The 15,356-nt window shown below is 43.0% G+C and overlaps 1 protein-coding gene across 1 annotated transcript in view; it reads left to right on the forward strand.

The window, feature by feature from the left end:
- Nucleotides 1-15,356, forward strand: part of Myh13 (myosin, heavy chain 13, skeletal muscle) — a 56,362-nt gene that overhangs the window by 1,627 nt on the left and 39,379 nt on the right. Inside the window, exons 2-11 of the mRNA XM_013522112.1 lie at nucleotides 778-921; nucleotides 1,006-1,162; nucleotides 2,752-2,779; nucleotides 2,869-2,980; nucleotides 5,610-5,702; nucleotides 8,082-8,145; nucleotides 8,238-8,336; nucleotides 8,445-8,548; nucleotides 11,359-11,497; nucleotides 14,493-14,611. Of these exons, the coding sequence (XP_013377566.1) occupies nucleotides 778-921; nucleotides 1,006-1,162; nucleotides 2,752-2,779; nucleotides 2,869-2,980; nucleotides 5,610-5,702; nucleotides 8,082-8,145; nucleotides 8,238-8,336; nucleotides 8,445-8,548; nucleotides 11,359-11,497; nucleotides 14,493-14,611 (1,059 nt within the window). The remainder of the gene's footprint in view (nucleotides 1-777; nucleotides 922-1,005; nucleotides 1,163-2,751; nucleotides 2,780-2,868; nucleotides 2,981-5,609; nucleotides 5,703-8,081; nucleotides 8,146-8,237; nucleotides 8,337-8,444; nucleotides 8,549-11,358; nucleotides 11,498-14,492; nucleotides 14,612-15,356) is intronic.

Raw genomic sequence — 15,356 nt, forward strand, 5'->3', positions numbered from 1 at the left:
AAGGAAGGAAGGAAGGAAGGAAGGAAGGAAGGAAGGAAGGAAGGAAGGAAGGAACTCCCTAAAGTCTCAGCATACATAGACTTCTTTCTCCCCTTCGGCTACCTTGGAGTTTCTCTATAACCTAAGGTAGTAGGACAGGAAAGCTACCCTTCCTCAAGAAATTTAGTCTATATCAGCAGATTTCTTCTTCAACCTTTTCTGTAAGACCCTTAGAGCAAGATTTAGAAAGCAAAGTTCAGGAAACCTTATGGGCTCTTTCTCTTTTATGCCTTATTTTCTACATCTCCTGAAAATAGAGTGCAAAAACAACTGTATGGATTGATCATGGTGGGCAAGAGAGAAAAATTTAGAGAGAGGAAATTCAGAAATTGTCTCAAAATATTTTTCAGCCTTAAACAATAACAATTGCATCATTCCCAGCATACGGAGGAAACAAAGGCAACCTAACTAGGCCTTGGCTATCTCTTCTAAGGCCCACGTGGCTCTCCTGTGGCCAAAGAGCTCTATAACTGTGCATGCTCGTAATCCTCTCCTGACACATAGGATGGCAGACTGAGTGAGGTCATGGGATCAGAACTGGTTGAAAACTTTGAGTAGAATGGGGTTAATCAAGGACGGTTACCCATGGATTGTCTCTAGGCATGGAAATGATCCATTAAGTTATCCCGGCAGTGGGGTAAATGCACCACATGTCTCCCTACCCTCACCCCTCCAGTAAAATGGAGCATGGGTTACATGCTCTGCTGTTCATTGCTTGCTTTTCCTTTCAACACCCAGACACTCACTCTGAATAGTAACCAGGTGTTCCCCATGAACCCTCCCAAATTTGACAAGATCGAGGACATGGCCATGATGACTCACCTGCACGAGCCTGCGGTGCTGTACAACCTCAAAGAGCGCTACGCAGCCTGGATGATCTACGTGAGTGTCCTTTGACTTCTACATACTTCAGTATCTCTCTTAGTAAAGGCAAGATCCACATGATAAATTCTCTGGCCTTCCCAGACCTACTCGGGCCTCTTCTGTGTCACCGTCAACCCCTACAAGTGGCTGCCGGTGTACAACCCCGAGGTGGTGACGGCCTACAGAGGCAAAAAGCGCCAGGAGGCCCCGCCCCACATCTTCTCCATCTCGGACAATGCCTATCAGTTCATGCTGACCGGTGAGTGATCTCTCCATTCATTTATTTTAAAATCATCCTTGGTTAGTCATTTAAATCCGTTACAGGCTTTGGTCATGTGAACAGTGTGTGATCAAAGTGATCTTAGGAGTGTAAGATCATTTGTGGTTGAAAAGTCAGGAGTGCAATGTCTTCTGTTGCCAGTAATGGTACATGGCAAAGCCAGTGGTCATGCCTGAAGCCACATTAAACTCATGCTTATTTGCAGGACTGTAGAACACAAAAAGATTCCCTGTCCCTACCTCCAAGAATCTCCAGTAAGGGCAACTTGGAAGAGAAACTATGTTAATAGCTACTGAGAGAATCCAAAATTGGAGAAATACCTACAGCAGTATCCATTCACTTGCCTTGTCCCTCAAACTCAGGGTCCTCTAAGCCCTCCTCAAATTTCCAAAATGACACAGGAAGTAGAGCTGTACAATTCTGTCATACCACTGTACCTACTACATATCACTTCTGTCTGTTCAGCTTTCACCTGACTTGACTCAGCACATATACAAGAATTGGAAAGCAGCATTTGAGATCCGAGGACACTTAAAAATCATTTGATACAGCATTGTCCAAATACAACATTGCCCAATTCAAAGGGAAGATTCAAAGAGAAGATTAATATCATTATTTGCATCAGTTTGCTATGGCTGTTCTAACAAAGACCCACACACCAATTAGTTAAACAAAAAAATTAGAGTTATAGAGACTAGAAGTGTGTGATCAAGGTGTCCTCAGGGCTGTTCCTTCTGAGAGGCATGAGAGAAAATCTGCTGCATGCTTCTAGCCTAGCTTTTATCATTTGCAGCAATCTTGATGTTCCTTGTCTATAGAAGCAACACCTTGACCATAGCCTTAACCTGCATGTGGCTCTCTCTCTCTCTCTCTCTGTATATATATATATATATATATATATATATATATATATATATATATATATATATATATATATACACACATATCTATCTTTGTGAGTGTATCTGTCTGTCTTCAGATTTCCCCTTATTATAAAGACATCAGTCATACTGGTTCAGGTCACCCTATACCAGTATGACCTCATTTTGACTAATAACATCTGCAGCATATTTATATTTTGTTTCCAAATGTGGTCACACTCTGAGGTTTTGAGGTAGGACTTCAATATATGAATTTTAGGGAGATAACTCATCCATAAACTCTTATAAATGGAAAACAGTAGCACTTTCCACAAGTATAAAATACGAGTCAAAACTTTCAGGCACCCAAACAGCATGTATAAATTCTAATTAGAAGCTAAAGTCTCCCATCAGCTCTGAGGCTGACGTGTGATTCTATGTTTAGAAGGCAGATGAGAAAGCCATACCAAGGAGTTAAATATCTACAAACATGAATAGTTTTTACACTATGGGTTTAACTTCCTACCTCCCAGCCTGCCCATGTTATTTATCCCAAATTTAGGAAAATTAGACAGGCCCCAACTACACCCTTAGTTAATGGCAAAGCCAAAACCAGAGTCCTTGTTCTCTAAGTCCCCCCAGTTTGCCCTATTTCTAAATCCTATCTGTTGCTGATTTGTTTTGTTTTGCTTCCCTCCATGTTTCTAGATAGAGACAACCAGTCCATCCTCATCACGTAAGTCACCCATGCTTGCACTGTGATAGCTCAGAAGTCAGTACCACCCCTTCCACTTCTGTTTATCCGATTCACTTTTACATCAACAGCGGAGAATCTGGGGCCGGGAAGACTGTGAACACGAAGCGTGTCATTCAGTACTTTGCAACAATTGCAGTTACTGGGGACAAGAAGAAAGAGCAGCAGCCAGGCAAAATGCAGGTAAGCAGTGGTACACACCAGGAGCTGACAGGAATAAGCACGTTTGAGATATTGGGAGAGTACTGAGAGTACAAAGTTCGTACTTAGCAGAATAGGACAGATGTTTTGTCCTCTCTGTGTTCCCATACAGGGCATTTCCTTTCTTTTCCTGTCATTCTTTTTTCTTTTTGCCTTTTTTTAACTATTTTCTTTTTTGGTACCGGGAATCAAACTCGGGGCCTCGTGCTTGCCAGGCAGCCACTATGCACAGGGCATTTCTGATACCAAGTGCATGGGTTTTCCCCATACTAGCAAATTCTCCAATTCTTTGCAGGCATCAACCAGGCAGCCTTCATTTCAGTTTCACTCTGATACTGTCTACCTGGAGATAACACCAGATCCCACGGGTTCAGGGCTCAGTCCCACAAGATTTCCCCCATGGCAGATGCCATTTGCAAACTACAAGTCCAGGGTTCCCAGAACTCTTCTCCTCAGGTTCTAGAGCTTGCTAGAATGGCCCACAGAACTCAGAGAAACCCTTCACTTACATTTGCAGGTTCACTATAAAGAGTAATAAGAGGAGATGCATACAGCTAGGTACAGGGATGGCTTAGAATTCCCACTTCCGCTCCGGGCACATCTCCCAGCCCTCCGTGTGTCCACAGTCTGGAAGTGCTCCACAACCCTTTGGCTAACGAGGCTTAGTTCCATTACTGACTGAGGCATTGGTGAACAGTTCAACTGACCTTCAGACCCTCTTCCCTGAGACCTCCAACCTCTAATCCCATGGCAACCAGTCCCCATCCTGAGCTGTCCAGGAGCCTCAGTCACCACTCATTCATTAGCATACAACTTGTCTGAAGATTCCAAGAGTTTTAGGAGATTTGTGTTGTGAAATTAACTAGGACCAAAATACCTACATCTTACGTCACAGTATCATATGGAACAAATCAGTGACAGCTGAGTGACTTTGACCAACTCCACACACTCCTCCCGACTGCAGCACACATTAGAATCACCACGAGGGTTTTCCAAATACAGGGGCCCCAGCCCAGAACTTCCGACTGTATAGGTTTAGAGTGTGACCTCTTCTGAATTTCTAGCATGTTCCCAGGCAATGTTTAACTGCTGATTTAGAAGTCACCCTTTTGAGAACCATCAGACATTTTTTTTATTTTAAAATTAAAAGAACAAAAACATATTAACCAGACATCCATTTACAAAACAGCATAAGAACATTACAAGTGATACTGAACTACAGACAAGGTGACAGGGAATTAACAGTGGTTGTTGCCTACATATTGATATCTTCAAAGTGGTTTCTCAGGAAAACAAATAGAGACATACGAGATTGATCAAAGAAGTAATCATTAACTGTTCCTTTCAGTAAAGTGATAGAAGTCAGTAGTACAGCTATGTTAGCTATCCTGTATATACATATATGCATAATTTCCCCTTCTTTCTTTTCTCTTTTCCCTCATCCCAGTTGCAGTTTATTTTTGAGCAGTTTCCTTTCATTTCACAATGTCTATCATACCCCCTAATTTTTATTCACTCTTTCAGGTCCTTACACTAGTGAGACAATACGATATTTACACATGCAGGTTTGGTTTATTTCACTTATGAGTATGGTCTCTAGTTGTGACCATTTACCTATAAAAGCCTTGAGTTTATCTTTCTTTATAGCTGAGTAATATTCCATTATATAAAAATACCACAATTTTTTTATGCAATCCTCAATGGATGGACATTGTAGTTGTTTCCAAGACTTAGCAATTACAAATTGTGCTGCTATGAACATGGGTGCACATATATTGCTGTGATAAGATGTTTTCAGTTCTTCTGGGAAAATACCCAGAAGGGGAATAGCTGGGTTCCTCAGCGAGCCACCAGATTTTGCAGTAATTTATGAACTGCTCCCGAGCTAGAAGGATAAGCTGTCATGGAGGTAAAAGTGAAACCCTGCTTGCTGGTGAACTTCCTAGTAATAATTTGGTTTTGTTTGTTTTGTTGTTTTCATTCAAATTTTGATTTTTAGTGATACCTATTTGCAGTACCTAATGATAACCTTCATTCTGTGGAGCTGGTACATGCCTATAACACCTCTTAATTCTTTTTGGACCTTCCTCCCAGCATCTCTTTCTTAGCAATAATTCTTATGCAATGCTTCTTTCCTACTTAAACTTTTTTGGAACCCACACTTATTTTATGATATGTGATCTCCTGGGGTCACTTGCATTGTTTGCATTTTATTTCTCCTTCTGAAAACAAGTATGGATATTGAGTTGTGGTGCATGCAGTACCACAGGTACATGTCCTAAAAATCTGTGATTTATAATGAAACACCACCAGAGAAGAAGGGGGTGTGGATGTCAAAGTGGAGAGGATGCTGGCCCAGCCTGGAATGCGGCATGACCAGGAGTTGGCTCCTTGCTCTCCTCATAAAATCTTCTCTAGGGTGAGACTGTGAGGCTCACTGAGTGGGGTGGGGACTGGAGCCGTAGGCATCTCTAACTTCTGCTCTAGCCACCAGCTAGGACTGGTTGACTTCTCTCCTGGGGCCCTGTCCAGAGCACCCACACTTTCCAGTTATCAAGGGGCTGCTCAAGAAGACAGTCCTATGTGCTCTCTTACCATCTCTTTGTTACAGGGAACCCTGGAGGATCAGATCATCCAGGCCAACCCCCTGCTGGAGGCCTTTGGAAATGCCAAGACTGTAAGAAATGACAACTCTTCAAGATTTGTAAGACCCTGCCTCATTTTTGATTACCCCCAAATTATCTTCTCCTTAAATGATGCACATGAAATACTGCCACATAAACTAAAACATACTGGGTCTTTTGCTATCCTCAAGAAATTCAGGTCAAGCAGGTATGGTGGAGTGCACCTATAATTCCAGCACTCAGGAGGCTGAAGTAGGAGGATTGTTGTGAGTTTGAGGTTAGCCTGGGCTACAAAGTGAACTCAAGCCCAGCCTGAACTGCATAGTGAGACCTTGTCTCAAAAAGACAGACAGTCAGACAAAAAGAAAGAAAGAAAGAAAAGCGAGAGAGAAAGAAAGAAAAGAGAGAAAGAAAGAAAGAGAGAGAAAAGAAAGAAAGAAAGAAAGAAAGAAAGAAAGAAAGAAAGAAAGAAAGAAAGAAAGAAAAAAAAAAAGAAAGAAAGAAAGAAAGAGAAAGAAAGAAAAATTCAGGTCAATCTACCCAACTGCAATAATTTGATACACTTTGAAGAAACTCTTGCCTTATTCCCCAGCAGAGGGAAGATTCAATTCTTTGCCTAACTAGTCAACATCCCGTGACAGCACCCCGGAGTTATGATAAGGCAAATTCCACAGGTAGAGAGCAATTCCTTTACACTAAAATGAGCCTTTCTGTGTGGAAACATTTTAAAACTCAAAAGTCCATACAGCAGTGTTCATCTACTTAGTCACAAAAAAATTGGTGTGAATTAAATGAACAGATTTGACCTCCTCCAAATCAAGAGGTACTGGGAGGGGGCAAGAACTGGTGAAAGCAGGAGAAGGGATCAGAAATTGGGAATTGGTTGGGACTGAGATACTGCAGGGTATATTCAGTCCTTCAACATTTCACTTAGGATTCAACCAGAGGTATCTACATCCATATTAGCAGATAACATCCAGAATAAACGTACAGCCCTGTACCTCCTTTCACTGGTGAGGGAAGCAAGTACTCAGAAGTGAACCTTCATTTATGCCTCTGGCTACAAAAGTACTTCAGAACTTCCAACGCCTCACTACTTGGATAATCTCGAGCTCACATTCAGGATGACCCCACAAAGACAAAATGGTTGCTGATGAGAAAGTAGATTTATCCCTCAAAGACTCCTCTGAACCCTGACGTGTATCTTCTTGGATATGCTCTTTGTACTCTGGACATTACTTGTTTGTATATCTGTCTTCCTAGATACACAACTACACTCCTTGTCCTGGCTGGTGCGTCTGGGTGCATGTTACGTGGCAAAGATGGTTACACATGCTCGGACCAGTCAGTTACTGCACTGACCTAATAGCACCTTAAAGAGGAGACATTGCTGTCATGAGCTCACTATTATCACAGCCATCTCTTAGTTTGAATGTCTCACCTCTGACCCAGCAATTACAGCCATCCTGGTTATTCTGTCCCTCTTCCCCGCTTCAGACTTCTCAGGCTGGGCAATGACTCTATTGTCTTCTATTAAGCAGCTGAAAACATGAAGGATCCAACACTTCCATTCATACCTATCTCCACTGCCCCTTCTTTAGCTCTTCTTAATCTTCATTTAGAGAATATTGAAAAGATTGCTGATTACCGAACACATTCCAGACCTTTGAGGAAATAAGCACAGCAGCACTTTTACCCTTACATTTGGTCAGTGTAGTAGAGGACTAGTTAAGTAGATAATATAAGAAAAGGATGCCTATACACATGTCACATATATGTACTAAATACGTGGTACACATGTGCTATATATAGTACATATATAGATTGTGTGTATATATAATTTCATATATGTATTTACACATAAAAATTTTATATAAATAACATATTTTACTTATTATTCATTTTATGTAGTATATGTGTGTGTGTGTGTGTGTGTGTGTGTGTGTGTTTGCAAAATTTGAATTTTCACAACCCAACATGGGGTAACCCTGCCTTAGTGGTTCTTTTTGGGACCAGTGCCCCTGGCCTGAGCCTGGAAATTAGATTTGCCTGTAGTAAGCAGTATGTAAAATTGAGGTGAAGAATCTCAGAAGTAGCTTTCATAGGCAAAAAAAGAAGTCAGACAGACAACCCAACCAGGTTACCATTTCCCAGGAGTTAGGAGGAACTAAGGAGGTAGTGAAGAGCAAGGAGGTCCCAAACAGAGGGCTGCAGGGGAAGCCATTAGGCTTCCCCTGAGCCACAGGGACAGGCACTTTGGCTAGAGCTACCTGAGCCTTTGCTGACCTGCCTGAGGACTCTGGGTGCCAGGCAAACCAAGAGGGGGAAAGTAGTCATGCTTAGGCCCCACTTACTCCCGGACCCTACGATAACCACACTGGGGGAATCACCTGTCAGAGGCGAGCACAGAACCATATAAATCAAGTAACGGTGCTGTTCGTCAACCCGCCATTGTACAGGGGAAGTTCATCCGGATTCACTTTGGAGCCACAGGAAAGCTGGCATCGGCAGACATTGAAACGTGTGAGTCCAGGCGTCTGTACAAGTACCTCTGTCATCAGCCACAAAGACGTCCCTCAGGAACCAGAAATCACATGATTTGTTTTTTATTTTAGATCTCTTAGAAAAATCCAGAGTGACATTTCAGTTATCCAGTGAGAGAAGCTACCATATTTTTTACCAGATTATGTCAAACAAGAAGCCAGAACTCATTGGTAAGTTCTTAGGACATTCTTCTTCTCTTCCGAATAAGCGGCATAGGCGAACAATACCCAGAGTAAATTGTGCATAAGATGCTTAAAACAGCTTTCACATTTTTCCAGACCTGCTTCTGATTTCAACCAACCCCTTCGACTTCCCTTTTGTGAGCCAAGGAGAGGTCACAGTAGCCAGCATTGATGACAGTGAGGAACTGTTGGCGACCGACGTAAGCATGATCTGTATTTGTTTGTTCGTGCGTAGACTTACGGAGTTTAGTGCTGGGCATGTGGCTCGGTGGTAGAGTACTTGGCCAGGGCGCATGAGGCCTGGGATTGGATCCCTAGCACTGGAGAGTTGGGGGAGATTTTGGAGCTTGTGAACTTAGTGATTTCATGAGAAAACTGGAGCTTAAAAAAACTAAGTGATTAGATTTGAGATCTCAGGGGTCAAGATCACAGAGAAACTGTTCAGAGTGTCCCTGCTGCCTCTCAACTCCATGTCACAAGATTCCAAAATAATCCAGAAATTCTCCAAAGCAAGCTTTCAATTCTGTTCTCTAACATCTTCATTAACATACATTTTTGCACTTGCAAGATTTGTAGCATAACCTTTGTTATGTTAAATTTGTCCATTTACAAAACCATCTACACAAAAAAATTTAGAAAATGTAAAGTACAAAGAACAAAAAGAAACTCCCCACTCTGCAATGGCCTCTCCATTTTTCCTTCTACCTACCACTTTCAGCTCTCCTTAATCATCTGTCTCCTTAGGACACCTGTCAAGCCTGTGGCCTTTACCTTACCCTATAGCGAAATGCATTGGACACTGACTTGTGCCAGGCACTGGGATAAGTGGCTTGCCCTGCATTATCTTTTTTAAACCTTAACAACATCTCTATCATTGATATCCTTATTTCCCCATTTCACAAATGTGAATGTACATTTTAAAAGAAAATACATAATTTTCCTAAAGACACTGGGTCTGCAAATGAAAAAGAGAATGCTTAAATCCCAGCCTGCCCAACCACAGTACCTGCGCTTTTAATTAAAATGCACCAGCTCTGAACAGTTCATTTCTACCCCTGCTGGATCCACCCAGAACCTCCAGGAACTGTAGAGGGGTTCTGATCTCCATCCTAGGGACACTGCCCAGTGCCAGCTGCTTAGTCTTCATTTGGTGACATCTGTAGGTGCTGATACTTGTCTCAGTACAAGATCAAATAAACTAACATTGGGTCTAGTTGTCATACGTATTTAAACCAGATTCCTCTACTTTTTACCAACTAGTGAGTAAGAAAAGGGTCAGTTTAATGACTGATGCTCAGGCATCAGCTCTAAGACAAGTCCTCCTAAGTACAGTCCCCTTGCTGTCTGTGGGGAATTGGTCCTAGAACCCACTTGGACACAATATCAGTAGATGCTCAAGTCTCTTATATAAACTTATGTAGTATTTGCATATAACTTACACACAGTCTCCTGTGTACTTTAAATCATCTCTGGATCGCTTATAATACCAAACACAAAGTGAATGCTGCCTAAACAGTTGTTACGCTGTATTGCTTAAACAATAACAGCAAGGGGGATGTCAGAAGATGTTCAGTACAGATGCAATTGTTTTTCCAGGTATTGGTTAATTGAATCCACAAGTGCAGAACTGTGCGCGCAGAGGGTGCTGGTGATCCTAGAAGTCTGAGGCATCTCACATCCACACTGTCACTCCCCTGCTGCCAGGAGCTCTGTTGCTCCTCCCATTCACAGAGCTCCTCCTGGTTGATGGTTGATGGTCAAATGGAAGAGGAATGTCCTTAGGGGATTCTGTGCTTCAACAGAGTCAGTCGTGGGGCAGTAATACATTTTCCAGGTTCCTTTCAGTTGGTGAAAGAATCTTTCTCTTTTAACCTACAATGGCCCTTCTCTAGGACATGGGTGCATCTCTGAGATGGAATACAGATTCAAAGCATGAACACCATGGCCTGTAATCTCTTTCTCTGTCGGCTCTTCGCATGGACTCTCCCTGCCCCGAAAGGGGGCACTGTCCCAAAAGTGCCTCGCTCTTCAATATCCTTCTTTGATTTATGGGGTGTATTTTACCAGTTCACCAAGCATGTTCAGACATTTTCAACCCCTCTGACTGACATGGTGTAGACCCTGCCTCATAAAAAATATGAGTATCTCACAGAAGGATTTGTTCAGTTGAAAGCTTTGTGGTAGAAGATGGGCAGAGTGGTTATGAAACAAAACCAGTAGCTACTGTAGGCTTTGACTCAAGAGTGATCCAGCATAGCTCTAGCCCTGTCGTATCACAGCCTCCTTGCATAACTTGGTGCAGGTTACGAACCCCTGGAAGAACCTCAGTTCCTCACCTAGAAATCTGGGGAAGTCTGTGCACCCACAAGGTGGTCATCGGTACACCTCAAGGTGGCACAAAAGATGGAATCCTACACAAGTTTGTCCCTTTCACACTGAAAAAATGATGATACTGTCTTTGGTGACCTACCTTTCCAAGTCTACTATTCTATAATGCATTTGTTTGAGCTAAACAGCACTGGAATTCTCATGTCACAATGGCAGATTCAAGCTTTTGGACAATATTTCTCCATCACTATCTATGTGGTTTCTTTCTCCCAGTGTCACTCAATAGTTCCCCTTATCCTCACCCCAGAAAACAGCCCCCAGCTCTACACAATGCAAAGTTATTTGATGGAAGAAAGCAGATAATTCATACATTCTTCCCATAATTCCTTCCAGCCACAAACATGTTAAGTAAATGTGTTTTACCTGCTAACTTATCATATCCCACCTGCCATCCACTTATTTGGTAAATGCCATCTCTTGTGCTAACCAAAAAGGAAGAAATGTCTCTGCCAGAAGAAAGCAGAATGTTGGTCTCTGAGTCCTACTGAGTCCTCTCTCTCTCTCTCTCTCTGTCTCTCTGTCTCTGTCTCTCTGTCTCTGTCTCTGTCTCTCTCTGTCTCTCTCTGTCTCTCTCTCTCTCTCTCTCTCTCTCTCTCTCTCTCTCTTATTTTTTTTCTCCCAGAATGCCATTGACATCCTGGGCTTCAGCTCAGAGGAGAAAGTTGGGATCTACAAGCTGACGGGGGCAGTGATGCATTATGGGAACATGAAGTTCAAGCAGAAGCAGAGGGAGGAACAGGCCGAGCCGGACGGCACCGAAGGTAACCGCATCGGAGAAGCTGCACCTCGAAACTGTCTGTGTGAGGCTGAGTTGTCCGAAGCTCACTGCACAGGCCACAGGGAGGTCTACGCACTAAGTCAAGGACGAGGGGCAAATCACCACCCGCTCTGCTGTCTCTCACTGTCACAATTTAACTACTTTTAAAGTAAGAGAAGATCATTACATGAACCTCGCTTTCCCTCTACCCATGTCATTAATGTCCAGGACGCTGTCCTAATCATTCAAGCCTAGAATGTGTCCTTTGTAAAAGAGGAGCCACGTTTTCTCCCTCCTGTCATCCCACCCCCCATGTCCGTTGAACTTGATCCTGAACCGAGGGACAGGAACAAGTCTTCCCCTCTATAATGCTGATCCCGCTTACGCGTTCTGCCTTATAACTAAGAGGCCTGGGAATACAACCACGGGAAGTAGGAGAGGCTGAACAGTGACAGCTCCCCCGCCCGCCAGAAATGTTCTACGCATTGTACCTCTTATCTCTGCTAACACATTCTAAAGGCTCCTTGAGCAAGTGCCCGGCAACACGGGTCATCCCTGGTAATTCTACCTTTTGACTACATTCCTACCACGTGTAAAGTGGTGTGTTTTAGAACGCTAGCCATGCATTACAGACTAGGGAAATCTACGTGATTTTATCAGCTTCTCGTAGAGCTCACCTGATTATGTCAATCCAGCCTCAGATAATCTCTCTTTTTATCGACTCAAAATCAAATAATTAGTCACCTCACCTTGAGTGCCAGGCACATTGCATCAGACCCACCCTCAAGGGAAGACGGTAATGTAAAGTATGTACACCAGGGGGCGCACATCTCAGGCTCTTGCCGTCACAGGAGTACACAGTAAGAGGAGGGAAACAGTTCAGAGCCGGAAGCACTTGTAATTGATAGAAACCCACTGACTTTGCCGGTGTGGATTAGGATGAAAGATGTGGGGGAAAGAGTAGCGCGGGCAGAAGAACCATCGTTAGCCAGAAAGAAGAGGGAGCATGTGGTGGGGACTGAGGAAAGGAGAATGGTCCACTTCGCCTACAAAGAAGATATGCTCAGTGATTTGTAAGAGGTAACAATTAAAACGTGATTATTTGGGCATCTGTTTGGAAGGACCTTGAAGGCCAGGATGAATCACGTTCAGCCTTCAGCCTGCCTTTTATATTTCCTTCTTTTTTCAAATGAAGAGGAATTGTCTTGCACTGCATATAAAATATGTAATATAGTTAATGTACATAGTAACAAACTGCCTTTCTTATATTTTTATTATAATAGTGAAAGAAGGGCATAAAGGTGAGCCACAGATTGGACATGCCTGATTCACAATATATTTGGTAAGCCGCAGAAGCCACTGATGCTTCAGGGAGGGTCCAAGGAGCAGAAGTATGTGTGATCACCTTAAATGAATCTGTTAGTAGTCAGTCTCTCTGAGAGTGGAAACCTGGTGGGGAGATGTATCAGGCGTCTAAGCAGTGGTGGACCATATTGATACAAGTCATGGAGCTCTGTCCAGTGTTTAGAAAAGCCTGAGGAAGGAGACACTGGGAGGTGATAGGACCTGAGTACTTTTGGTGATGATTCCAATCCAGCATCTGTAGATCACTCCCTCAGCAACACCATGCTTTAAGACAACCTTATGACATGGGTTCTGCCACCATTTCCCATTTCACAGATGATAAAATTGAGGCACAAAAAAGCAAAACCAGCATCTGAAACCAAGCAGTCTGACTCTACAGTGCAATTTTTGCCTAGTTGGCACCTGTTGGGGCCATGAAAAGATCCATTTATTATATTATGCAATGAATAGGACTTAGTGCTTGCTTGAATACAGGCATATCAGGGAGGAGGGAGAAAGGTGTATCACCCCCAAGTTCTCAAGTGTAAGTGACTAGAAGAAAACAGGTCCCATCCACCCAAATGGGCAAAACACGAAAAGATGATAGTTTGAGCGGAGCATGTATTTGGCCTCTGAATAAGTCATTCACAGATACTGCCCTGGATTTTTGTTGTCACCCCAACCCACAATAAGGTGAGCACCCCAGCTAGGAAGGAACTGGCCCTAGAAAACTCCATTTCTCTACCTCCTGAATGAGCTCAAGACAAGCAGCCAGGTCCACCCCAAAGTCTAGTTTTTCCCAAAGTCAACAAGCATCCACTGAACGGGAAATTCTGTGCAGGCATCCCTTGGTCTCTGCAGGGCATTGGTTCTATGAACCCCTGTGGATATCAGAATCCTCTGATGTTAATGACCCCTGTATAAAATGAGACAGTATGTTATATAACCTATGTATATCCTCCATTACAAGCTAAATCACTCTACATCACTTACATTACCTGATAAATGTAAATGCTGTATAAATGGTTACAGTACTATATTGTTTAGACAATAATGTACGTGCTCAGTACAGATGTCACTTTTTCCCAGATATTTTCCATCAACTGTTGGTAAGATCTACAGATGCAAAACTCACAGATGCAGAGGATCAGCTGCATAGTCCATGAGCTAAATGAAATTGCCACCATTCGATTGCTTTGACCACCTCTAAACACCTGAAGGAAGAATCAAGGTTTTATCCTTTTCTTTCAGCCACTAGCATGGCACTTTGAATAATTTAAGAAGGTTCCTAACTTATAATATTAACTGCTCAGAGGATACTTCCTTTGCTTCTATATCATTTTATGTACCAGATTCTAACATTATATATCATTAATAACTTTTATGAAAGTGAAATAATAGATCCAGATTAATCAAGATTAATCTCATTTTTGCTGAAGATTGCAGCTAGGAGACAAATTGCCAGTTCCTGAGAACCAAAGGCCTCCAGATTATTGGCTTGAACATCACTGGACAAGTCCAGGCCTGGTACACACAGGAGAATGTAAAGACACTGAAAAAGATTAATCGGAGATGTTCCTGAGAGGATCCGGAGCCCCACTGGACACTTGCACAGCTGTTGCTTCTGCCTGACACCATTTCTCTTCTTTTTCCAGTGGCTGATAAAGCTGGATACCTGATGGGTCTGAATTCTGCAGAAATGCTGAAAGGCTTGTGCTGTCCAAGAGTGAAGGTTGGAAACGAATATGTCACCAAAGGGCAAAATGTCCAGCAGGTAACACAGATGCTTTGAATCCAGATGACTAAGGTATTGTGCTGTTTTAACCATCACCTTCAAGTTCTTTCAGTTGAAGCTTTCAGAAATGCATGTTAAAGTGGTTTCAGTGTGAAGGAGAAATTCATTCTTAGACCTCAGGCTTAACCCAAGGACTGCAAATCAAGGAGTACCCATGAGGACAGCCCCATGAGGGCCTGGGGCCAGGAAGTTGAAAGCCCTCTGGGGCCAGAAGCCCCTCTCCAGCTCTTTTTCTGGCCTGCATGGGCTCTCTGGTCTCCTCTGCTGATCCTTGCAAGATCAGCTCTTTTCACCTCTCCTGCCCGTTACCTCTCATGCTTCCCAAGTTTAAACCCCATGTTTCCACTGAGAATCAGACCAGAGTCTTTTGACTTAAGTTCCAGATTCTCTAAAGAGATATTCTAATTCACCCTGGATCAAGGGTCTACCTCTAGTTTGATTAAGCGTGGCCAGAGGCTGGAATCGTGTGTTACAACTGTGGTTGTCAGAAGACTTACTTTCACTAGGCATGGTGGTGCATATCCATAATCCCAGCTACTCAGGAGCTTGAGGTAAGAGAATTGCCAGGCTGGGCAATTAACAAGATCCTATCTCAGAACAAAAAGGGCTGAGGACGTAGCTCAGCAATCCCTGGATTCAATCCCCAGTGATGGAGGAAGGAAGGGAGAAAGGAAGGAAGGAGAGAGACAGACAGAGAGAGAGAGAGAGAGAGAGAGAGAGAGAG

The sequence above is a fragment of the Chinchilla lanigera genome, unplaced genomic scaffold (genome assembly GCF_000276665.1).
Source record: "Chinchilla lanigera isolate Chin_1 unplaced genomic scaffold, ChiLan1.0 scaffold00066, whole genome shotgun sequence".
NCBI classification, from domain to species: domain Eukaryota; kingdom Metazoa; phylum Chordata; class Mammalia; order Rodentia; family Chinchillidae; genus Chinchilla; species Chinchilla lanigera.